The 27,061-nt window shown below is 35.6% G+C and overlaps 1 protein-coding gene across 1 annotated transcript; it reads right to left on the bottom strand.

Moving 5' to 3' along the window:
* Positions 1-3,929: 3,929 nt before the first annotated feature.
* Positions 3,930-5,045, bottom strand: LOC143399154 (neuropeptide Y receptor type 6). Its single transcript, XM_076855874.1, has one exon. The coding sequence runs from the start codon at positions 5,043-5,045 to the stop codon at positions 3,930-3,932; it is 1,116 nt and encodes a 371-aa protein (XP_076711989.1).
* Positions 5,046-27,061: the final 22,016 nt, after the last annotated feature.

Here is a 27,061-nt window from a genome sequence, read left to right as displayed (position 1 = left end):
CATAAAATCAGAGGGTAAAATGGTAGTTACTAGGAGCTGGGAGCGGGTAGGATTGGGAAAATGTCCAAAAAAGGATACAAAATTTCAGTTAGATAGGAGGAATAAATTCAGGAGAATTGCTGTGCATCATAGTGACTGTAGTTTAATAACAACATATTATTCTTGAAAATTGCTGACTACATCTTAAATGTTCTCATAACAAAAATGAAAAGTATGTGAGATGATGGATATGTTAATTAGCTTGATTTACCAATTTCAATGTATAGACCTATCAAAGCATATTGTGCACTGTATATGTATATAACTTTTATTTGTCAACTAGATTGTATATAAAAAAGTAAATTTAAAAAAATTAAAGCCTTCGAAACTGAGACATTGAATTACCCCTCTGGCAAAAGCTTCAGTGAGAATGAAAATTCTTTAAAGCTGTGCCTTACAATTTTTCTTTACCTCACACAGTGCCAAGTACATTAAAAAGGCTTAATATGTTTTTCTTGATTTATTATTATTCTGTAAAAACCAAAGCTTGCAGGAAGAGAGGCAAGCCTTTTCCTTAGGCTGTTGAACTATGCTGTTGAACCTTAGCAACTTCTTACTGCTGAATCCTTCTGCAGGTTGATTCATCAAGTTATTTCCTCCTTTTTCAGAATATACATATCCCATATACTGAACACATTTAAACCACATTTATATAATCTATATTTTTAATAACTTTTGTTGTTGATTATCCATCTTGGAAATTGGGTAATTCTGCTGGGGATCTTTTAGGGGCAGGCAGAAAGAAAACCTAGGGTACTTATTGCAAGAATGTTTTAGCAATTTCTCATTCATCTCTGGTTCCCTGGACAGGAACATGCAGACTTGTTAGTTTACTGATTCTTTGAGTGTTTTACATGGATTTTTTTTTTTGATCCTAGTAATAGTCTTCCCACTCCCTCCCCACTAGAAACTTCCAAAGATATGAGAAATCACTCCAACTCAAAATGATTAGAGGTCAGAGGATTGAAGATTTTTGGAGTACTAGCTAGAGAAGTCTGTTTCTAGCACAACATGGCAAATGTCATCCAGATTCCTAAAAAGGGGAATATAGGCCATCTGGCACTGCAGTGAAGCAACTGAGAAGAGGAAGTCTTATGTAATTTATTAGGTGGCTCAGTGGTACACCAAGCTGATGTGAACCATCCACAAATACTGTAAAAACAGAGGAAACAAGGCTGATTTCCCTGGAACTCTATATGAGTTTCATCTCTGTGGGGCCTCTTGGTTTCTATTTCCATGATACCTTCTTTACCAGCTACTTACATACCTGTGTTCTCCTGCTTATCATAATGTAAGTCCCTTTGAGGGTAGAGACAACCATTTTAAAAGTCCATTTTCTTCACTACTTTCTTTTGAGATAAATAAACACAGAAAAGACTATTATTGATAGTTATACCACTAGTGACTCATTTCACAGGAGCTCAAGCAAAGTTTAAAAGGAAAAACAAAAGAGCTTTACAGAGGAAAATTGCTCTTGTCATGGAGCCAGACAGAATTCATATTTAACCCTATACAGGGATTTCTTGTGAGTGCTGCAGGTGGAGTCAGTGTGAGAGGAGACTGGGCATATGGGTGTGGGTGCCAGGAGGGAGTAGTAATAGGGTCTAATGCTCTTTCCTGTGTTTAGTGGTTTGATGAGGAAACCAGAATCAGTATTTCTTTATCAAGTAAATCAAATGTCACATTGGATCTTAGTTATAGGACTAACCACCATCACAAGACATGGAAAGGGTATCCAGGGAGACTGACTGCTTCCTGGGCTAGGGGTAACAGTCCTGAACTATAGGATTCTAAGCTGACACCATTTGGACTTGGTATTTAGCTAAGAATATTTGCAACCAGTACTGTAAGACTGTTATGTTTTAGTTCATTGAAATGCTTTTGTTGTTCATTTATCCCAAAACGAAAGTAAAATAAAAAGCTGAAGGGAATTAGATAGAGGGAAAAAGAAGGAGGGAGGGAGGAAAAGAATGGAGGGGAAGACATAAGAAGGAGAGCAGAAAAAAGGGAGAAAGGAAGACAAAATGGGAGAAAAAATTTTCACCAGAAGAAAAAATTAAATTACAGGTATTCAGAGAATATTGAATTCAAAAGAAAATACAGTCACATTTTTACATAAATAAGCTGCATTTCAAATTTTATAAGTATAAGGGAGATTCACCCAAAGAAGTGATAAAGCTCATGAAAATTTAATGAAAGTCTCTGAGCAAATGGCTTTTTAATCAGTAGTTTAGTAACCTTTTTGAAAACAATCTGATTCCCATGTATAAGTGACTGTTGGGGTGAGGGATCTTTTAAAAATGTTTTAAGTGATAAGATATATGCGAGGTTTTAAAAAAATGGGGATAATTATAAAGTTGTTACTGATGAAGTCCCTTAGACCTAATAAAAGAGTCATAATGACCCTTATTTAGTATACATAACCAATTCAGGATATAAAGCCATTTTGTATTGGAAGCTCTATCTCTATTGGCCATTAGAGGTTAGTTAAAGTGATTTCTAGCATAATTGGAGTGCTAAAGAATTTGTAGTCAGTTCTAATAACATGTATGGCATTGCAGTAAAGAAAATGTAATGTTGCCGTAAACTAGAGAATTTGATTCAGGCATGGGAATGAATTGCAATTACAATACATGGTTCAAGTGTTATGTTAAAACCATCCCTTTAATCTGGGTTTCCCCCCCTATTTTCAGGGGTTCATGAATTGGCCATTAGAGATGTTACTCCAAGCATTAGCATTAGCTTGGAGTAATCTGTGGGTGAGTGAATATGTGTTGAATTTTGGTTTCCTTTTAACATGCATGTTGGATGAGAGGGGAAATAAACCTAAATTCACATAAAGTACAGAAAACTAATTGGCTATTTCATTTTAAATACTTTCTTTTTTAAACTTCCCAACTTTAACCTTGTTTGAAACTGCTATATGCAGTTTTGTTAGGGATGAGCCAATGCATCTAAATTCTCAGGAGGGAATTTATTGGGAGATATACCTGAAGAGATGAAGCAAGCCCAGATCCCTAAGATGATTAACTTTATGATTTAGAAACCTGAATTTTTTCCCCTCTTTTTAAATTCTGGAAACAATAAATTGGCATGCCTGCAGTTTATAAAGCTGGTCCCCCTCCCAGTTAATTGCAGTCTGATGCCAAGAGTCATCCTTTGTTAATTACCAAATAGTCTGTGTTACCAAGGACTAACATTTTAAATTACTCAGCTCTATCCTCATGGGCCTATATATTAAATACCTCCAAATATATTTTCAGGATAGGCTTTGTATACTTTTATTGGTTATTAGAGTCCTATGGTATATTTGTGGTATAGGAATGTTGTGGTAAATTTTTTTTCCATAAATATTTTGAAATTTAAAAAATCCCTTCAGCTTTAATATAAACTTAATTAGTTACCTGATTAATAAATTATGACTTGTCTAATTAAATTAAAGTTACTTGATTGAAAGTTACAGTTTCCACCTGAAAGTAGAAGTGACTCACTACTAAGGAGGTATGGCATTGCTTTCACTAGGCATATCCTTATTAATAATTTCCGTGGATAATCCACTGAACAACAGACTCTGGGAGTGTTGTTCCCAGCCATCTCCACTGCTTGCCTTTCTGTCTGCTTTCTCATTTTATATTCTTCACCAAAAATGCTGGTGGCTGGGTTGAATTATTAGAGTTATTCTTCTAAGAAAAGGCAAAAGAGTTGATCTGTGCCTCTGTGTGTTAGAGTGTATATTGGGGCTTATGAGATAGGCTAATCTGAAGCAACACTGAGTATAAAGTTGCTATATTTTTTTGGTTTGGGTTTCTTTCTGCACTCTGCCATATTCCTCACCACAACCTCCCCATCTTTCATCGAAGAAGAGCTTTGGTATAAAACATCATCGATTTTTATATACCTGTTGGTAGGTGAGCCAGTTTTAAAGATCCCTTGGATTCATCTGTGTGCATAGCGGAGATGGCAATATTTTCATATCTTTCCCGAGGTGCAAAGCACCAACAGTGGTGAATTAACACCACCAGGTCCTTCTGGAAATTTTTGTTGAGAAAGCCATAGAAGAGAGGGTTTATGCATGTAGAAACCATAGCAACCAAGTGACAAACTACAAACACCAGGTTATGTTGGCAGCTCATCAGCACCTCGTGATACCAGTCAAAGATTACATTGAAGATGTTCAAGGGCAGCCAGCAGGCTCCAAACGTCACCACGATGGAGATCAGCATTGTGTTGATCCTCTTGTTCTCACTGAGCCTGCTCTCATTTTCCCTCTTCCAGCCTACCTTCCTGTTTCTCTTGCGGAGGCAGATAACAATCTTCAGGTAGCAGATGAGGATGAAGCCCAGAGGAACAAAATACTGAAGCATAAACAAGGAAGTGGAGAAGAGGAGCTGGTTCATTTTGGAGGGCCACTTCTCTATACAGGCCACCCTGTGGGTGTAGATGTCCGTGGGGAGAGAGAGGTTGCGAAAGGGCTCATCAGTGAGGTGGTAGGACAGGAACAAGGGAATAGACAACACAAGGGAAATGAGCCAAATAAAGGTGATGCCCCAGTAGGCATGAGAGATGCTGGGCTTCCAGCCACGGGGGTTGACAATAAGCTGATATCTTTCGATAGCAATTAATACAAGTGAGAATATGGACACAGAGATTGAGACACTCTGCACATAGGAAGTGAGTTTGCACATGGTGTTTCCAAATATCCAGTGGTCCATCAGAGTGTAGACGACTGTGAAAGGGATGCACATGATACACACCAAGATGTCAGAGAGGGAGAGATTGGCAATCAGTATGTTAGTGACATTCTGAGCTTCTCTCTGCTTCTTAAAAATGATGATGATAAGAGAGAGGTTTCCAAAGAGGCCCACAATTAAGACCACAGTATAGACTATGAGTAACAATAGTAAGGCAAGATAAGGGGGTTGACAGGACTCAAAGTAGAAGAATGCAGAGTTATTGCTCTTTGCACTGGTTTTATTAGATGCTGGCTGGTTGAGGGAAGCTTCCATTATGTCAGGATGGGTAAGAAGAGATTTTATAAGTGTGCTTGGATAGGATTTTGATAATTAATTCTTGGAGGTACCTTGTTCTGAGGCTTCCAATGAGTAATTAGTAGTTTAATCTTCCCTGATCTCTGTCCGTGTTTGATGAAAACATGAAAGACTTGAGCCTGATCTTGATACCCTAAAAATTAAAATGAAGCCAGAATATTAATGCACATTCTTAACCATATGGATAATTCTGTAGGTGGAACAATGACCCTTGAAGATATAGACAAATATCCAGTGGGCCTCTTGTATTTTTATCCTCTTCTTGTCTCATCTCAGGGTCCATCAGCATAGTCTTTAGAGCTGGTAAGGCAGGAAATGTGAGGGCACCCCATTAACTGGGTAAGACATCTCAAATACACATTTGCATCCCATTAACATCTGTCTGGTTGTTTTTTTTCAGGGTCATACAAGTATGTAGCCACTTGAGCTCATAGACTTTAAAATCATAAGGAAAGGAACTATGCTATGGAAGTCAAAGTACTGTTTTTGGAGTTGGGATATAGTATGGTTTAAATGTTTGCATTCCCTCCAAAATTCATATCCCAGTACAACACTATTAAGAAGTGGAGCTTTTAGGAGTTGATTAGTCTACATGGGTTTTACCCTCATGATGGATTAGTGCCTTATAAAAAGGGGTTGAAGGAGTAAATTTGCCCCTTCTGTCATGTGAGGACACACAATTCTTCCCCATCAGAGAATGCAGCAACAACCATTCTGGAAGCAGAGAGCAGCCCTCGCCAGATCCCATCCCTGCTAGCACCTTGATCTTCAACTTCCCAGACCCCTACAATTGTGAGAAATAAATTTCCAAATTTATAAATTCTGCAGTATGTGGCATCTGTAGCACAAAGGCACTAAGACGTGTTCAAATTAGGGCATTGCTCTGTGGTATCTGTATGGCTTTGGCATAAATCAGTTACCTTTCCTCTTCAATTTTCTATCTGTAAAAAAAAAAAAATCTGAGTTTTTTTGAGGCGATCATGCATAATAAGATCATGCAACTAAATTCTCAATGTAGAGCACAGAATAGGTGCTCAGAATATGTATGTTGAATAAAATTTGTCAGCTCCACTGTCTAAAGCTCATCTATAGCCTTTAGACTGGGGGCTAAAATCACAGCAAATACAAGTTCTCTTTCATTCTTATTACTCAGTTTCTTTTACCAATGTCATTATGCTTTTTTTTTTTTTCTCAACTTCCTAAAGAATAAGCCAACATGGAAAGTTGGTTGGGTTTTCTTTTCCCCCTTCCACTTTGACCTCTTACCATGTGTTCTCTTTGGGCCTGAAATCTCAGCACTTAGACTGAATGGCAGAGAGTTCATCATATGGTTGCTATGGAATAACATTTGTCTTCTCTTCTTTTCATTCAACTCTCTGGGGCTGAAGTCATACTTTGTACAGGCAATTTTGGGGTACACTATTCAGATTCTGGGGATCAAAGAAAGGCTGCTAGTACTTGGTGAGCTACCACTTAGAATTAACTTTATTTAGAAGCTAGTCCTCCAATTCTTCTTCTTCCAGATCCCTTCTGACTGACTTTTTTTTTTTTTTCTGACTGACTTCTAAAGGAAAGAGGGGCCTTGGTCCTAAAGCTTAGCATAGTCTATGGTGGTCATATTCCATGGAATTATTCATATGAGGGTACACAACAAGCGTGATGAACTCTCTGCCATTCATTTGAAGTGCTGAGATTTCGGGCCCAAAGAGAACACATGGTAAGAAGTCAAAGTGGAAGGGGGGAGGAAAAACCCAACCAACTTTCCATGTTGGCTTATTCTTTAGGAAGTTGAGAAAGAAAGAAAAAAAAAAAACCCATAATGACATTGGCAAAAGGAACTGAGCAATAAGAATGAAAAAGAACTTGTATTTGCTGTTTGAAATTACCTGGCCTATTCACACATTCTCCCTGAGTTCAAAGGCTTAGCAGATTGTTATTGGAAATAAATCACCTTAAGAATACTTATGTCTGTAACCCTTTCAACAACTGATACCACAATAAAGAACATTGTTAAAATACCATAGATGAATGGAAACTGTTGATAAAGAAAGTGTGTTTTACAAAGAAAGATTCAGGGACTTGTCTGTGGCCCCAATGTGATGTGGTGATAAGGAGAAAGAGCAACACTTATGAGGGTGGTAATAGCAAAAAATAATGGTCTCAGGCTTGGGTGATTCAGGGGTCCAATAGACCTGGAAAGGCTTAGGGATCCTGGCTGAAGGGGAATTTTAAGATAGATTAAAGGTCTTTATGACAGTGATAGACTAGAACTAAAAATGAGAAACAGAAAGCTTTGATTGCTAATTAGAGGCCTCCTACCAAGCACTTCCCACTTGGAGGAGGAAAGAAATGAAAAGGAAATGAGTAATGACTACATGTACAGCTTGGTACTCTCAAATGACACTGGACTTTCTCTTAGGACTCATGTCCTGCTGCTGACTATTTGATTTTGGGCAAGCCACTTCTCTTGGCCTCAGTTTCTTCATCTGTACAATGAAATTTTAAAATGTCCTACCTATTTCACATCTTGTTAAAAGGGGCAATAAAATAATATATTAAAAACATTTTATAAGCTGTTAAAAACTGTGCAAATACAGTGCTCATTATTGTTATTATTATTCTTGTTGAATATGTCAGTCGTGTGGGTGGAATTGATCTAGCCCCTGTTGGGGCAGGCCCAAAATGGCTGTAGTCAGGGTCCCTCACCAACACTTCCGATGGACTATGTTATGTTTCTTTGTGTGTAGCCAAAGCTGGGAACCAGCTATGTTATGGTTAGTCAAATTCAGAAGCACTCTGATTCAGCACATATATAAGAGGTCATAAACATTAACATGTGAGCATGCTCCCCTCTCTATGTAAGCCAGCGTGCCCACTTCTTTGTTTGAACTGTATATAAAAAGAGCCTATGAAAATGGCTCGTGTGGATAAGTAGGGATGGCTAATGGCTATGGCCACTTCCAAATAAAGGATGACCAATATTCCTAATGTGCCTTGCATTTTCTTTCAATTGCCAGATCCTTGAACCTAAATTCCTGGCCTAAGCCTTGCCCTCACCCCAACACCCCCATCCAACAAAGAGCTGAAAGTGATTTTATATCTGCTGTACAATTTATTTCTCCAACATCAAGTTTTTGTTGGGAAGGGGTGGGAATATTATACCTACATCTCATAGAGCAACCAATGCACAGAAAGGCCCAGGAGTTAGCTCACGCCGTACAAAATCATCAGTCTTTTGAGTGTTTTTTTTTTCTCCCCAACTCTTATTATCTATAATAAAGAAAAGCTTCCTATGAATTCTGCAAAGAGAGTTCTGAATCACAGTTTTCTCTTTACAAATGTAAAAATTCACATAATTTTGCAGAGTTTTTGGTTGATTGGTAAGAGATGGGAATAAAGTTGGTAACCCTTGTATTGTCCATTCTTGTTGATTTGGGATGTCTTCCTATCGCATGGGGAATCATTCACCATCCTGCAATAGCAAGTCTGAAACTGCATGGAGACCCTTCTTTCCTGTATGCTGATTAGGAGCAAAGTAAACATTTGCTCCCAGTCTATAAATTCCTATAGAGGCTTGGAGCTCAGAAAGGCCAGAAGATTAGACAGGCTTCATCTGGGAGGTACTCAAAGAGGAGTGCAAGAGTTACATTATCCAGTTGCCCTCTGCACAATTCAGAGAAGATTAATAGGAAAATCCCTAAATATGGACATTAAATTGCAACATGGATTACACTTTACATAATTGGTAACTATGAAGTTAAAATATTTAAATCTAGCCTATCTGAAAGCAAAGTAATGTTAACCCCTGATTCCTAAAAAAATTCTTGGGATACATTTCTATTTTAGGAAAGTTCATCTCTGGCTAGCTTGATTGAAAATGACCCAGGGATTGAGATCTCAAATTAACAAACAACATTTTTTGCTTGAAAAATGCCAGTAATTTATTGCACTTACCTGGAACTGGTTCTATTTTTGTCTCCTAATGAAATACTACAACAACATTGCATTAATTTTTTATAATTTTGTGTTTGCAAGTTTCATGATAAATTAAATAAGAGCATAATGTCCACTAAAGTCTCTCTGGAAGTATTTATTTCTATATATGAATGTCTTTTTGTTAGCATGTATCTTTCTTCTTTTTAGCCATATAATTCTCTTTTGGGTAGGGGTAGGGGAAGACTTTCTGTGGATTTGCCCTTTGGGCTTTTTCAATGTTTTCTCCTGACCATTCATTATCTTCCTCTCTTTCTGTTTATCTGTCATCTCTACCCTGTTTTCTCCCTTTCCTTTAATTATCTATAACACCAAAAAAATAAAGTATATTTCAGATTATTTGCAACTACGTGTTGAACTGGAAAAGACTCTGAAGGTCTTACATATTTCTCTTTTTACAGATGCCGCAGCTCTCAGAGTTACATGTTCTTTCCACTATTTTCTGCTGCCTCCTGTTTTATATTTCTTGAATAAAGTTCAGTATTTCCTATTTTTAATTTTAAAATTACTCAAACAGAACATTTTCTATCTTTTTTTCTTTAACTTTAGACAAAATGAAATTTTGCACATGCCTTACTCCCCAAGTATGCCTGTGAGAGGCTCAAAATCAGAAACATAATGCAAACTCCCCCTCCCTGAATTCTCTTTCCCTTTCCTTAAATTTCTAGGATTACAGATTCTTTGGTCATGCTGATGCAGATAATGTCTCACCCTTGTCTAAGGCTCAGTGATTTTCAAATTACTGGCCCATCCCTTACTTAATTCATCTAGAATACTTGTGCTGACCAGGTGGGTTTTCTTGGGCTCTATGGCAGTCTTGAACTTCAGATAGTAATGATATTTAATACTGATTTACAAACATAGAAGTAAGACTTGCTCATGTTTGCATACTAAGTAGCTAAGCCAGAAATAAGACTTCTATTTTTTAAATCATATACAAACCAATATTTCTATTGGTTTATTTGGCCATTTCATTTTGTAAAAGAAAAAGAAAAATATCAGCCCAAATAATCTTTTCTGTACCATGGAAACAAAAAAAGAACTGGAATCTCTGTAAAGACACATTTTAGAGCTTATGCTAAGAACACAGCATTACATTAAGTATCCACAATAAGCACCTAGAAACAAATCCCTCCTCTCTCACAGCCTTATTAAAAAGTATAATTGGTCTGGTTATTCAACATTACACAAACTCATTATTCTATTCAATTATTTACTCATTCAAAAAAAAAAACATTTTGTGTCTATTGTAGAAATGTGTGCTATCTTTAAAAATGTGAGGATTACATTTGACCCATCCATTCTTTTATTACACATACTTGGATTTTCTCTGCTGGAAATAGGTTATGTGTTTTTTCTAGAATTTGACAGTTGTCTGAGCCGATATAAAGTGTCTATGGAAAATACACATATTTTGGTTCCCAAAGCTAGTCTTAAAATCAAGCCAACACAGATTGTGTCTGAATTGGCTTTAATTTTCTTTGAAGATTAATGACTGAGCTTGCCATTTTAGGGATGTTGAGGTTTTCAGTTCTTAAAATAACATTACATCAAATACATCAAAAAAGGAGAGCTTAACTCTGTCAATGAAAATAAGTCTACCAGGTGTTTATTTACTAACAGATAAACAACAGTAATCAAAATCACATTGTGCCAGAACTAGCTTTTGGTGATTCCTTTTGACAGTTTTTCTACATTGGTGCATTTGAAAGCTGTAGAGTTGTTTTTCAGATCACATTTAAAAAAAGAATGAAATACAATTGCTACAATTAAGCCTAAAAGCATTGCAATTTCAATGTTTAATGATTTTCACATATTTAAAAACTGGAATATTTAAACATGAAATACCTATCTGAAAAACACATCTGCAAGATTTTTTTTTTCCAGCATTTTTGAGGTGGGTTTCCCAATTTCTTACCTGTTGGAAATTTTCAGTTCTATTGCTATTCTTTTCATCTTCTACATGTTTTCTTTCTTCATTCCCATTATTACTATTTTGAGTTTATTTCTCTGTCAAAGGAAGACATATTAGCCATCTCTCCAAGTCCCAACATCCCTTCTTAGCTTATGAATCCACTAAACAATGTATACCTTCATTTCAGAAGCTGCTCCCTAAAGTTGGAATCATTGCATCGGGGACCCAGCTCTGGAATCCAGTGGCGCTGAAGCCACTGAGGAGCTGGAAGGGAGGAGTCAGGAATCTCAGCAGCAATGAGATTAGATGCAGCTGTTTAAGACATGCATTTAGAATGTAGCTTTCCATCATTTTGTAGCGTTGATAATAAGAGGGCATCTTGAAATTCTGTGCCATTTTCTGGCACACACACACACACACACACACACACACACACATACACATACATAATAGCATATTATACTCTTTTGAAGTATCTATTTTATATTTATGCTTATTTAAAAATTTTATCTTTGCCAAAATCAGACATTTGACTTAAATATTCCTGGGGAAAATTATTTATTTATTTATTTATTTAGATGTGGTGCTGAGAATTGAACCCAGTGCCTCATACATGCTAGGCAAGCACTCTACCACCAATCCACAACCACAACCCCCTTCCTGGAAAATTTTAAGTAAACATTAATAGTTGTTGAACTGGACGTGGTGGTATAGGCCTGTAATCCCAGAGGCTGTGGAGGCAGAGGCAGGAGGATCATGAGTTCAAAGCCATTCTCATCAATTTATTGAGACCCTAAGCAACTCAGCAAGAACCTGTCTCTAAATTTAAAAGGGGGGGGGGGGGTGGACGGCTAGGGATGTGGTTTAGTGGTTAAGAGCCCTGGTTCAATCCCCGGTATCAAAAAAAAAAAAAAAAGGAGGGAAGGAGTCTTCACATTAATTGTTGTTCTTAGAGAATTTACCAGTAGTTAAGAGATGGAATTTATTCCAGGTTTTTCTATAATTTACGAGATTAATAGAAATACCTTTAAAATTGAAATTAATCCCAATTTTCTCAGTAAAGTATGCATTATAATACAAGATTTTTGTCTAACATCTTGAAACTGACAACTGAGCTGCTTTTGGACTGTAACTCAAAGTGGGGATTGAAAAGCACTCTCCTGTATTTGAAAAATTATCATAAGAAGGGGGCTATTCCTCATTGTTACAAAAGGCCAGAAAAGTAAGTTTTAGATATACTCCAGTTAGGAACAGACAGAAAATGTACACCAGTGCCTTCTGGTGAATGTTTGAAGACTCTAGAAACAAGGTTGTAGAGTATTAAGTATGGTTAAAAATATTTCAGGCATGAATTAATGGATTGGCAAATGGCATTTGGAAATATTTCCTAACCTAAGGATTCAATAATGGAGCCCCAAATTTTAGAACTAAGCCCAGAGAATCAATTCTGTTTCTCTACCCAAAATATCAAACCAACCAACAAAAGCTAAAAGTTCTTAGGTGGTCAGCATTGTTAAAATTGTGTCTCTGTGTTTTATAGAACCCTTCCAGGCCACTGAGGCGGGGGGCGGGGGGTGAGATAGAAGGTAGGGTAGATGAGGGGTGTACTGAAGGAGTTGAAGCCAGTCTGTTCCTCTGGAGGATGCAGTGGCCCATACCTATCTTTCTCTGGTCACCTTGTAGCAGTATTCCTATTACTTATTTATCTGTTTCTAGTTGAAATATGGAGAGTGCAGAAAACTTTGGAAGATTGTAGGGCTTATTGAAAAAAATATATCTTTTCAAATGATAGAAAAAACTAGCAGTGGCCACAGTTTTGGTGGATACTAAGAGATCAATTTAACCATATGTAATATTGATAAAGATTTTGGGAGGCAGCTTGATTTGGATAGAGCCATCTCTGAATGGATTCTCTTGTGTCACCTAGATGGGGAGCTGTGAGCATCTCTCTGAGCTTTTAATTCATTTTCTATAAGGTAAAAATTGCTACCTATCGTGCAGGATAATTTTGAAGGTTAATGATAGGATATATTATATATATCTATAATCTATCTATCTATCTATCTATCTATCTATCTATCTATCTATCTTCATTAAATGGTAGTCATTGTTGTTTCTGAGAATTTTCCTTAGAAGAAAGATATAACCTGGAATAAGAGCAGAGTTCATTGTTCTCTGTTCCTATGTCCTTTCCCAAAGAAAGTCTAGAATAAGTGTAGGAAATATCATGTTAGCATCATGGTAGCTTTAATTTTAAAATGAATATTTGGTATATTTGTTCTAGGTGAAGGTCCATTTTTGTTATCACTTTTTCTCACCTAGGTACAAAGAGAGTTATAATTTGGTTTAAAATTTGGTTTATAATGAGCTGATGAAGTGTCTGTTTATTTTCTCTTCCTCAAAGAAACTGCTTTGACATCAAGATTGGCTGTTTTTAGAATCACCTGGCAATCATAAATGCCTTCAAGAAAAGGAAAGCAGACATATGGGGATGGGAAGACCAAATATTATAAATATGTCATTTCTTCCTAAGTTAAATTGTAGAAACAATTTTAAAAAATGTCTTACAAAAGAATATATAAGTGAGAATAGCTTTAAAAATTGAGTGACTAAGATGAAAATCAAGATTAACTACATTAAATATTTTAAAATATTACAAAGTATCAGCAATTAAGTTAATGTAATGCTGGATCAAGAATTAGATCAATGGAACGGAAAAGAAATACACTCAAGCACATATAAAATTTTTATTTTGTTTATAATTTTATTTGAATATAATAATTACATATATTGATGGGGCACAGTCTGAATATATATATATATATATATATATATATATATATATATTTGTAATGTTCTTATCATAAAAGTTAGCATTTCCATCTCCTTAAACATTTGTCATTTCTTTGTATTGGGAAACTTTGAACTCCTCTCTCTGGTTCAATATAAATGATACATATGAGAGATTATTGTGAACTATAGTCACCTGCCTGTTCTTCAGAACCTTAGAACTTATTCCTCCTATGTATCTTGTATTTTTTGGTACCTGTTTCTAGCTTCCCTCTCTCTTCCCTTCCTCTTCCTTCATAAATTGTTAATATCTGATAGAGAAAGCAGTAAGGCTTTCTGGGGAAAACAAGAATTATTTTGTAATTACTGAGAGTAATCAATTAAGGGTCTAGAAAAAATATTAATTTGGTTCCATTCTGTATATAAAAATATTTTTAATTTAATTTCATACTGTATACCAGAATAAGTTCCAGACCAAAGAATTTAAAGTATTGTTAAGGAAGTCAGTTCCTGTGACAACATATTGAAGTATCGGGCCTACATTGTCTTCCAGCAGTTGCAGAGTTTCTGGTCTAAGTGCTAGGTCTTTGATCCACTTTGAGTTGACTTTTGTACAGGGTGAGAGATACGGGTCAAGTTTCATTCTTCTACATATGGATTTCCAGTTTTTTCAGTACCATTTGTTTAAAAGGATATCTATTCCCCAGTGTACATTTTTGGCAACTTTGTCTAGTATCAGATAACTGTATTTATGTGGACTTGTCTCTGGGTCTTGTATTCTATTCCATTGGTCTTCATCGCTGTTTTGATGCTGGTACCATGCTGCTTTTGTTACCTTAGCTCTGTAGTATAATTTGAGGTCTGGTATTGTGGTGACCCCAGCAAAGCTCTTTTGCCTCAGGATTGCTTTGGTTATTCTGGATCTCTTATTTTTCCAAATGAAATTTTATAACTGATTTTTCTAGTTCTGTGAAAGTTTTCATTAGTATTTTGATTAGGATTACATGGAATCGGTATACATGTTTAGTAATATGACACTTTTGACAATATGGATTCTGCCTACCTAACATGTAAAATCTTTCCATCTTCTAAAGTCTTCTTCAGTATTCAGTTTTCTTGTAGAGGTCCTTCATCTCCTTTATTAGATTAATTCCCAAGGATTTTTTTTTTAGGTTATTGTGTATGGGATATTATTTTTCAGCAGATTCATTATTGGAATATAGGAAAGCAATTGATTTATGTATGTTGGTCTTGTATCTTGTTACTTTACAAAATTTGTTTATCATCTCTAGAGGTCTTCTGGTGGCATTTTTTGATCTTTTAAGTATAAGATCATGTCATCAGCCAAGATAAATTTGATCTCTTTTTTTCTTATTTGTATCTCTTTAATTTCCTCCTCTGAGATTTCATCTCACTCCAATCAGAATGGCAATTGTCAAGACTACAAATAATAAGAAGTATTGGTGAGGATATGGGGAAAAGGTACACTATATTGTTCATGGGACTGCAAGTTAGTGCAACCGCTCTGGAAAGTTGTATGGAGATTCCTCAAAAAATTTGGACTAGAACTACCATATGACCCAACTGTCTCATCTTCAGTATATTTCCAAAAGACCTAAAATCAGCATACTGTAGGGATGCAGCTACGTCAATGTTTATAGCAGCACAGTTCACAATAACCAAACTATGGAATCAACCTAGGTGACCTTAAAGAATGAATGGATAAGGAAATGTGATATATATATTCAATAGAGTAGTACTCAGTCATAAAGAAGAATGAAATTATGGTATTTGATGATAAACAGATGGAACTGGAGGCTATTGTGCTAAGTGAAATAAGTCAGACCCAGTAAGTCGAAGGGTACATGTTTTCTCTGATAGGCAAAAGCCGTCTAACATACGGGAAAAAATAAAAATGAAAAGAAAAGGGGGATTCCATTGATGGAATAGAAGAAAGATGAATGGAGTAAAGAGAGAGAGGTTTGATGGGGAGGGAGAAGAGATGGGATAATGGAAGAACAGTGGAATGAATCTGACCTAACTTTCATATATATACACACACACATACCACTTTGAATCTCACCTTCATGGATAGCCACAAGACACTAATTAAAAAAAAAAAAAAACTAGAAAAATAATTTGAAGTAAGAAAATAGACTAAAAATTGCTCAATACCCCAGTAAATATATGATCTCTAGATGGAGAAGGATTTTTGAAACTTCTTCCAATTTATGTGTAATCTCATCAAGGAACTCTTCCTTCATCACCCTGTCTACATAGTCCACCCCCACTGCTTTATTCTCTACTATGGCACCCAATTTTATTTCCTTAATTGCGCATATAATAATCTATAGTGATTTTTTTAAAAAGTGTATTAGCCTGATCATTTATTGCCTTTCTTACTAAAATGCTGTTAAGGCCAAGAACTCTGTCTTACTGCTGCAAATTCAGTGTTCTTGGAAAATAGTAAGTCTTCAGTGAATATTTGTTGAATGAATTAATGAATGTTCTTGAACTCAATAGAAGAAAGCACAAAGTAAAGGTTAACTGAGTTTCCTCTTTAAATAAATTTTAGGTCGGGCATGATGGCACGTGCCTGTAATCCCAGCAGCCTGGGAGGCTGAGGCAGGAGGATTACAATTTCAAAGCCAGCCTCAGCAACTGAGTGAGACCCTAAGCAACTCAGCAAGATCCTGTCTCAAAATTAAAATATAAAAAGGGCTAGGGATGCGGCTCAGTGGTTAAGTGCCTCTGATTTCAATCCCTGGTACCAGAAAAAAATTTTTTTTCAAACTTTTGCTTCTAAAATGTTGACATTATCTAAATTAAGACACAAAAAGGGGAGAAATATTTGCAACAAGTATGATACAAAAGACAATATTTTACATTATCAACATATATTTGAATTGACAAGAAAAATACTAAGATCCTGATACTTAAATAGGCAAATGATATGGACAATTAACAAGAGAAAATATGAATTAAATATTTGAACAAAAAAGTTTCAACTTCATTAGTCAGAGAAATAGAAAACAAAACAGCAATGAATTTTCATTTTCATTTGTCAAAACATGAAACACTGAAAAAATAGGAAAATACTCTATCCTGAATACAGAGTGAAGGGGTACTATTTACGTTATTGGTGAAATATAATGTGGAGCACCATATTAAAAAATTGAGGGCAAACATCCAGGAGCCTTAAAAACAACTTATTTCCTTAATCCCAGTACTTCTAGTTGCAGAAATGTACTCTAAGGAAATATTTGAAAATGTAGGTAAAGATTTTTACATGAAGATATTAATTGCAATATTATTTATATAGTAAAAAAAATCAACCTAAACTTCCAACAGTAGGGAAAAGGCTAAGTGAATTAGAGTATACCTATATGTTAGACTGTTATGCAGCCTTTGAAACTGGTATTTAAAGAGTATCACTGGAGTTAGGGATATAGCTCAGTTGGTAGAGTGCTCATATGCAAGGCCCTGGGTTTGATCCCCAGCACCAGGGGAAAAAGAAAAAGAAGAACACCACTGACATAAAATTAAGTAAAAAAGGCATGATATAAAATCCCTGGATATAGTATGATCTCAAATATATAAAGCAATTTATAGAATAAGGAAAATATACCAATTTAATGGTTTATTTCTAGGGTTAAAATTATGGATGATTTTTATACTGAATGATGTTTTATATTTTTCTGTATTTTTCCACTTTTCTATATGTATGAGTTATTTTCATAACTGGAAAAATATTTCATAATTGGAAGAATCTTGTTTTTTATTTTTATTTTTTTTTTTAGGCATACAATGTTGAAAGCTTAAGTTTCTCTGTACTGTATTTGTTGGTAAGAAAATTTAGCAAGCATTAGGATTTTGTTTGCCTCAAGCTAAAATTCACTGCTCTAATTTAAAGAAATTAGTTTGGAGAGTAATAGCCTGGGACAACAGGCAATATAGTTGATGAAAAGACCTTAAGAAAGAATTAAAACTGTATCTCCCATCTCTCCAGAGCCCTTCAGCACTTACATCTGTTCTTAATGTTTTGAATGCTTGTATTGTATTGAATTTAGTTATCAAATACATTTTGTTGTCTCTAATCTGAAATACTTTAATTTTAAATTAAAACATTAGGTGAATCTCTGAGCCCATATTTTTCAAGCTTAAGAAGCGCTTGAAAAATACAAGTAGTACATTCTAAACTCAAGTCCCAAGCATCTGTGCTATAATTGATCAATTATGGCAGGGGTTTGGTAAAAAGAGGTTCCTGGCTTTTTGTTTTGTTTTGTTTTGTTTTCTTCACTGGGCTGCAGCTGTCCTTATTTCTGTCAAGGATCCTTTTGACTTTGTTAACAGCTCTCTGATATATGTTTTTAAAAAGAAAAGCTGTTATGTAACCTGTTTGAATTGGTTTTTTTCTGTACTTCCTAGATGAAATATTTACTCACTAAAGCTTAGCATGCCACCTGAAGACCTGGGCAAGAGTAGCCTTGACTTGAATCTTGTTTTGAAAAAACGAATGTCATTTGGGATGCAGCACTCAGCAGCACAGTACAGCCTGTAACCCAAACATCCCCTGTGGTGACTAATACCACAGATAACACTCCTCCTCATCTCTCGCTCTGTGACCTTGAGACAAAAGGTGGTTATGTGCAAACATTATGAAGCATGTGGGCTATTGAGGCTATGAATTCTGCTTTGGATTGTGGGAGAAATTCTTAAGTAAGAGAAAAGACTAATTAACTTAGCACAAATATGATAGATTCTTGTATAATGAGGTCCTAGCTCCCATTACAGCTGAGCCTCCATTTACTTATTTCTCTTGGAGTTCAGGAGATACTCATAAATTTAGGATGATATTTGCAACAGTGGCCCCGTGGCCGTTGAAGACTATTTGCAACATAAAACAATTCATATTCCTCTCAAATATTATATGTGAAGGTCCAGACATTGCTGATATTGGCAATAGATGAGCCTTGAACCCTAGATTTGTGAGTAGTTCTATTTTTGTAAAAATATATAATAGGACTTTGATTCTTTTTAATTTACATAAAAGTTTAAACTTTATTATAATAACTTCACTTAAAATTTGGGATTTGCTAATTATTACTTGTACTTTGCCTTGTAACTTTTATAATTTTCAGTATTTTAGAAAAAAGGTGACATTTGAAAGCAAATACAAACATAATTTACATTTTTAAGTATTTAACATACATTTTTATGATGTATTCAGGTTTTATGCAGTTTTTCTTACATCAACAATTTTTTAATTGACAAATGAAAAATTTGTTTACATCCATGGTATACTATGTGATGTTTTGATATACCTATAAATTGTAGAATGATTAAATCAAGCTAATTGATATACCCCATCACCTCAGATCCTTTTAATTTTTTTATGATAAGACCATTTAAAGACTATTCTCTTAGCAATTTTCAAGAATAAATTATTAAAAATGTTATACACTTTAAATAAATTATAATTATTAATCCTTTAGATCCTTAATGGTAAAATGACACAAATTATGAGAAATTTTTAATAAAAACATGATTCATAATTTAGATCAAAATAAGGTAAGAAAAATAAGTTTCCTGGAATATATTTTTATTTATGAATTATATGTCTTTATCCTATTATTCATTCAAAAGTCACCAGCTCACCAATATTATATCCAGACATGTGCAATGATAATTCTTAGTTAAATTCAATGGGGTTAGATAGTTTGCCAACTTTTAGTTATGTGAAAATCGTAACTTTACACATTTAAAAAAATTTTTTTTGTTACTGGGGATTGAACTCAGGGTCACTTTATCACTGAGTTAATATCCCCAGGCCTTTTTAATTTTTATTTTGAGACAGGTTCTTGCTAGTTGAACTTGTGATTCTTCTGCCTCAGCCTCCAGTTGCTGGGATTTAAAGAGTGTGCCACTGCACCTGGCCATAACTTTACATATATCTCTACAATTTTTATCAAACTTCCTAATTAAACATTTTATTCAACAAATTGTTTTGTAACTTTTACACTTCTAGAGATGTAGTATGGGCTTTCATTTTTACTCTGGCACTGGACTCTGAAAACATTAGGCACAGATATGTTATATGCAATTATGAATATGTCAAAATGAGCCCCACTGTTATGTATGAATATAATTCACTAATAAAACATTTAAAATACTTTTAAAAATGTAAATTAATGCTGGGTGTAGTGGCACATGTCTGTAATCCCAGTGACTCAGGAAGCTGAGGCAAAAGGATTGCAAATTCAAAGCTAACCTCAGCAACTTAGTAAGGCCAAGCAACTTAGTAAGACCCCATCTCAATAAATAAATAAATAAGGGCTGGGGATGTGGCTCAGTGATTAAGTGCCCTTAGGCTTAATCCCTAGTACCAAATAATAAATAAGTAAGTAAACAAACAAACAAACACATAATTAAAATGTCAGATTTTATTTCTTTAGTGATACACTGATGTTTGAACATACATTATATATCCTCATATACCCTATGTTGCCATAGTAGATAAATATGTCAAAACACAATTCCTCCGAAGGAACTTTTTACTAGGGTTTCATTTGGAATGTTGGGACCAGTTAATTCCAAATATTACTTTCATTTTTGTTATCAACAGTTCCTGAAAATGTAAGCCCATTCAGACAAAGCACCCCTCCTCTACCCTCTTGCCCATTTGCTCACTTTGTTTAGCACTTCATATGTGCTTCTCTGAGAACAGATTCTTTTGCTGACTTAAATGTGCATTCTCATATAGTCCAGGACTCATAAGGAATATATATGTGTTATCAATTATATATTCAATTGAGCCTGATTCAAGGATTGTGAATTTATGAACTCACCTACCTATTACAATTATTTGTGACCCTAAAACCAATATTCAGAGTCATCTGTGGTTGGTTATACACAAGGTGGACACAAAATTGAATCACCCAATGACCCATTTCCGGTTGAAAAAAAAGGCAACATTCTGCCTCCTTGTTTAAATTCTCATACTGCAAAATGAGCTCCATTTTGTGGTCTATTTAGTATCATGTTTTTCACATTTTTATGCTGTGCTCTGTGTGTGCGTGTGTGTGTGTGTGTGTGTGTGTGTGTGTGTGTGCGTGTGTGTGTGTGTGTGTGTGTGTGTGATTTCCCTGTTTAAAATGGCTGAAGTACTATCTAGGGTTCTTAAGTGCAAGAAAGCTATGATGTGCTTTATAGAGAAAATCTTTGTTAGATGAGCTTCAACCAGGAACAAATTATATTGCTATTGTCATGAGTACATTAAATAAAGTACAATTAAGCAAAAATGCTCATAAAAGTTATGTATTGATTGGTTGTTGAGAACATAATGACCAGAGTCTCATGGGAACCTAACTCTGCATTGCCTCCAGGGGCAACACTTCAGTATTCATGAATCCACTGTTCATCACAGCTTTAGAGAACATAACTACTGCAAATAATGGGAATTCAGTTATTTATTTCCAACTCTCCACTGCCACTTTAACCATTATTTTTTCAACTTTGTGGAATTTCGGTATATTCTACTTATATTGCAGAATTACAGTTTTATTTTGTTCTCATAGATATTTGGTTCTTCCAGCACCATTTAGTATAAGGGGAATTCTTTCTCCTACTGCTTCACAGTGTCACTTGTTTATATATCCAGGGTTTATATGTGTGCGGTGGATGGATTTTTTTTGTGTGTTCTCCCACAATTCATGTATTGAAACCATCATTCCAGTGTGATGGTGTTGAGGTGAGGCTTTGGTAAGTAGTTAGGTCGTAAGAGCGGAGACTTCATGTATGGCATTAATGACCTTATAAGAAGTGACCAGTAGCTCTGGCTCTTTCCATAGTATGAAGATACAAATGATAACAGTAGTCTACAATCTCAGATTTCTGAAGATGGTCCTCTCCAGAACCCAATTATAATGGCACCTTGATCTCAGACTTCCAACTGCCAGAACCATGTAAGTTTCTGTTGTTTATAAGCTGGACAGTCTATGGTACATTGTTATTAGCAGCCCTGAACTGATTAAAACAATATGTAAGTTTAGTTTTGGTTATTTTGTTCTTTTTTGACCATCCTTGTATTAATGTCATGGTTTTTCTTAAGTCTTTGCATTTCCTTATTGATTTTAGAATCAGCATCTCAAACTTATAAGTAGATTGCCAATGGTTGTTTACTAGGATTGAATTGAATCTGTAATTCATTTGGGGAAAACTGAAATGTTTCCAATAACAAATCTTCGAAATTCCATGGATGTGTTCATTCACAGTGAACACAGAACAAAAACCAAACTTTCATTATTCTAAGTCTTTCAGATAGAGGATTCGTGTATAACTGCCACATAACCTGGACTTCCAAGATTAAAACAACTAAGCTTATAGTGTTTAAAGAGAGGAAATACAAACCTGGAAATATCAATGGGGAACAGGATGATATAAAAAGGAACAAAAAATATTTGAAAAAGAACCAAATAGTATGTCTGGAAATGAGAAATTACCAAATACCAACTCAGTGAAAAAGATTGACAGAAGATTGAGCTAAATTAAAGAGAAAATTAGTAAACTAGAGGACAGATCAGAAGATACTGTCCAGGATGCTTTGAAGAGAGACAAAAAGATGGAAAGTAAGGAAGAGAAATTTAGATATATGGAAGAAAAGAGACTACTGTTCATTTAATTGTAATTACAAAGGAAAGGAAAGATGAAATAGGTGGAGGGAATAAAGATGAGATGACTAAAAATATTTCAGAATGAATTAAATAATAAATAAATAAATAAATAAATAAATAAATAAATACCAAGTAGGATAACTCAAGACAAATCTATACAAGACCTATCACGAAAACTACAACAAACAATAGACAAAGAGAAAAATATTAAAAGCACCAGAAGAAAGACTAGATTGCTTTCAACAGAGTAATGGTTGTACCAACAGTTGATTTCCTAACAGTGGCAATGGAAGCCAGATGACAGTGGAAGAGTATCTTTAAAGGGTTGAAAAAATAGCTGTCAATCTAGTACTTACACTAAACAAAAAATATCTTTCAAGAGTGAGGGAACAATAAGACATTTTTAAAAAACAAAAACTGAGAGAGACCATCTCTGGCCAATTCTCACTAAAGGAAATTCTAAATAATATACTACAAACAGAAAGAAAGTAATCCTACAGAGAAGATAGAAGATGCAAGAAGAAAAGAAGAGCAAGAAAAGTGGCAAATATGTGGGTAATTCTGAATAAACACTGTTAACACTGGAACCTCAATAACAATCAGAGAGAAGGTTTTTTTTTTCAAGAAATAAGGATATTATTTGGGAGTAATAAAGCATTGCAATAGGCATACAAATGCCACAGTAAACTATGAGCATCTTCAAAAAGGTTCAGGCAAGGGCAAGTTTTTAAGGGCACAAATGAGGAGAATTACAATGATCCTTGGCTACAAGAATTAATAACAAGCATAGATAACTCCAGGTCAGAGGTTGAATAGACAGTAGTGGGACAGAATCCTTGCAGAAATACTGTTTTGTATAAGGTTGTCTTGGCTTTTGTGCAAGGTGTGGTTCTAGCAAAGTCTTTTGTAATACTATCAGGCTATCATACATGAGTACCCTTTCCTTCATAACCTCCTGGCTTCATTTGTGGGGTTTTTACACATAGTAACTTCATTTTAATTTGATAACTTTCATAGTATAAAAGAGTGACCTAGTGGTTAAAAAATTAAAATGCACCATAATAACCACAAATTAATCCAAAAGAGAATAACTGGATTTTAAATGATACTGATGTCATCGAGGGTAGGATAAATATATTCCTTAACTTTAGTTGGGAATATTAGTTTAGCATATGAGATATTTTCTAGGATAACTACTAAAAGAATAGAAACTATGTATTATTCCCAAACCAGTAGATGATGAAAAAGGGAAAATAAAATACTCATTCTTTATAAGTTGAGAGTTAGAAAAGCAACAAGGTTGAATTTAGTGTTTCTGGACTTGGGAACATGGTGGATAAAAGCATTCTTAACTGAAGTAGAGAACTGGAGGAAAAAGAATATGGCCAGTTTGATTTGGGACAAACTGAATTTGAGGTGGTTGAGGGATTTCTCAAGGTATTAGGACAGTAGATTGTCAAACCTTTGGTGGAAGCTTGTTTTTAAGCTAAAATGGTTCTTTTCATGTTTTTTGTTTGTTTGGTTTGGTTTGAGTACTGAGTTCACTCAGGGTCACTTAACTGCTGAGCCACATCCCCAGCCCTTTTATTTTAGTTTTGAGACAGGGTCTTGCTAAGCTGCTGAGGCTGGTCTCGAACTTGCCATGTTCCTGCCCACCCCCCCACCACCCCACCCCTCACCCCCGTCTCCCCAGTTGCTGTGATGAGAGGCATGTGCCAGAATGCCTGGCAAAGCTAAAGAGCTTCTGAGTTCTTTCAGGATTTATGAATTTGCTTAACTATCCTGAGTTCCACTTGACTGTGTCATACTGGCACACATTTTTAAATGGGTTTTCTAACTATCAATTAAAGACAAATTTTGAAATTAATGTCTCTGGAAGCCTTCAAAAACAAGGTGCTTTTTATTTATTTTTTTAAGAGGGTTGTGTTTATTCCCTGTCCATAGGAATAGACTTCTCCAAGTGTAAGAGTGGGGTCTTCTTTAAAAAAAAAAAAAAAAAAAGGAATTTATTTTCTGCTCTTTTCTGCCATCTGGTGGCATTTTAATGGAAAACTGTATTTGGATGGATGAGGAATTGAGTTTTTAAAAATATTTAACTTGCTGAAAAAACAACATATGGTTGTGTGCATTTGTGATTCCAAACTTTGAAGCCATTAAAGCACAGCAGTAATTTTAGGGCACAGAATTTTTTCCTGTGTGTGTTATTTTCAGGATTCTCTGCCCACTCTTTTCTTTATCCTCCTCGCTCTGCTTCAACACTGGGTATTTTAAACCTCAAAAGTAGTGATAATTAAATTAAATAATCAAACTTAAATTTTTCCTTTAGTACTTCCTTTAATTAAATCCAATTTTGATTTAATAACCTTGTACATATGAGTGGCTTCCTTTCACTCCCAATTATGCATGTTCTTCTCTTTTATGCCTAGCCTTGGGGTAGGCAGAATAATAGTCCCCTTCCCCAAAGAAGTCCATATCCCAATCTCTAGAGCCTGTGAATATGTCATCTTATACCTTACCTGGTGAGAAGTGCTTTGTACTTTGCAGATGTGATTAAGACTAAGAAGCCTGGCCTGGAGGTGCATGCCTATAATCCCCGTGGTTTGGGAGGCAGAGGCTGGAGGATTGATCAAAGTCAGCCTCAGAAACTTAACAAGGCCCTAAGCAACTCAGTGAGACCCTGTCTCTAAATATAATATAAAAAAGGGCTGGGAATGTGGCTCAGTGGATAAGCACCCCTGGATTCAATCCCCAGTATCCCCCCTCCCCTCCAAAAAAAGACTATGTACTTTGGGTTGGGGAGATTATTCTGGATTATCTGGATGGGGACAATGTAATCACATGACCCCTCTCCTGATGAAGGAAAGAGAGAAACAGAGAGATTGTGACAGTGGAAGAATGGCAGAAGAATGTAAAGTATGAAAATAACTATATTCGTAGTTGCTGGCTTTGAAGATCAAGGAAGGAGGCCATAAACCAAGGAATGTGGGTGGTTTCTACAAGCAGACAAATTTTCCCCTAGAGCCTCTAGAAAGGAACACAGCCCTGCCGAAACCTTTATTTTATTATTATTTTTTTTAAAAAAAGAGAGAGAATTTTTTAATATTTATTTTTTAGTTTTTGGTGGACAAAACATCTTTATTTTATTTTTATGTGGTGCTGAGGATCAAACCCAGCGCCCCATGCATGCCAGGTGAGCACACTACCGCTTGAGCCACATCCCCGGCCCTATTATTATTATTATTATTTTTTTTGGGGGGGGGGCGCAGAATACTGGAGATTGAACTCAGAAGCACTCAACCACTGAGCCACAGCTCTAGCACTATTTTGTATTTTATTTAGAGACAGGGTCTTGCTAAGTTGTGTAGTGCCTTGCTTTTGCTGAAGCTGGCTTTGAACTCATGATCCTCCTGTCTCAGCCTCCCGAGCCACTGGGATTACAGGGCATGTGCGGTGGCTAAAACCTTAATTTAAGCCCAGTGAAGCCCACATCAGATTTCTGGCCTACAACACTGTAAGATATTAATTTGTATTGTTATAGGTCACTAGGCTCATGGTGATTTGTTACAGCAAATATAGAAAGCTAACACAAGCCAGGCGTGGTGGTGCATGGCTGTAATCCCAGCAACTCTGGAGGCTGAGGCAGGAGGATCAGAAATTTAGTGAGGCCCTAAGCAATATATGTCCTGAAAATATACTGATTGAAAGCCAGTCATATGGGGGGTGGCTGATGGTTCCTGACATGGAAAGATAAATAACGGTGCGGGATGAGCAAATGAGGAGAAAACAGCAGCAGTTCTCTGGTCTTCCTGATGCTATCTGCAATCCAGGGCCATCTGTGCCTAGGATCTCTGCCTTCCACAGTCCCTTTTCAAGGACTTTGATCAACAACAAACATTTTTTTCTCCTGAAATATCAGTTTCTCCCTCTATTGATTCGTTCTCATCAACTAACATTTTCCATTATCTCTCATCTTACAAAAAAAAAAGCCTTCTATTTATTCCATATGCTTCTGTAGAAATAACCCCATTTCTTAATAGCCCTTTCCAACAAAACTTCTTTGACTCAACTCCCTTAATTCTCATTCCCTCTCAGCCCACCTTAATTGCCTTGTCACCATCACACCACTGAACATTTGCTCGCAAAGGTCACCAGTGACCTCCATGTTCAATCCAGTGGCTTCAACTCCAATTGAAACTCAGCAATACTTATTCCAGTTTTTTTTTTATATATTTATCTTTTAGTTTTAGGTCGACACAATATCTTTATTTTACATTTATGTGGGTTCTAAGGATCGAACCCAGTACATCATGCATGCTAGACAAGCACTCTGCCACTGAGCCACAACCCCAGCCCTATTCCAGTTTGTTTTTAAGGAGGGCCAAGAAGAATCAGAAACATGGACAGGGAAAGAAATCAAGGCATACCTAATTCAGATGGAACGGAATATTAGAGAAGACATGAGACAGCAAATCCAAGCATTGAAAGTATATTTTGAAGAGGAACTAACCACACAAATTCAATCCGCAAAGAATGAACTTTATCAGGAGATAGAGGTGTTAAAAAAAAAATCAAGCAGGAATCTTAGAAATGCAAGAAGCCGTAAA

The sequence above is a fragment of the Callospermophilus lateralis genome, chromosome 5 (genome assembly GCF_048772815.1).
Source record: "Callospermophilus lateralis isolate mCalLat2 chromosome 5, mCalLat2.hap1, whole genome shotgun sequence".
Lineage (NCBI taxonomy): Eukaryota > Metazoa > Chordata > Mammalia > Rodentia > Sciuridae > Callospermophilus > Callospermophilus lateralis.
The sequence above is the reverse complement of the archived record's forward strand: the minus strand, read 5'-3'. Positions and strand labels throughout refer to the sequence as shown.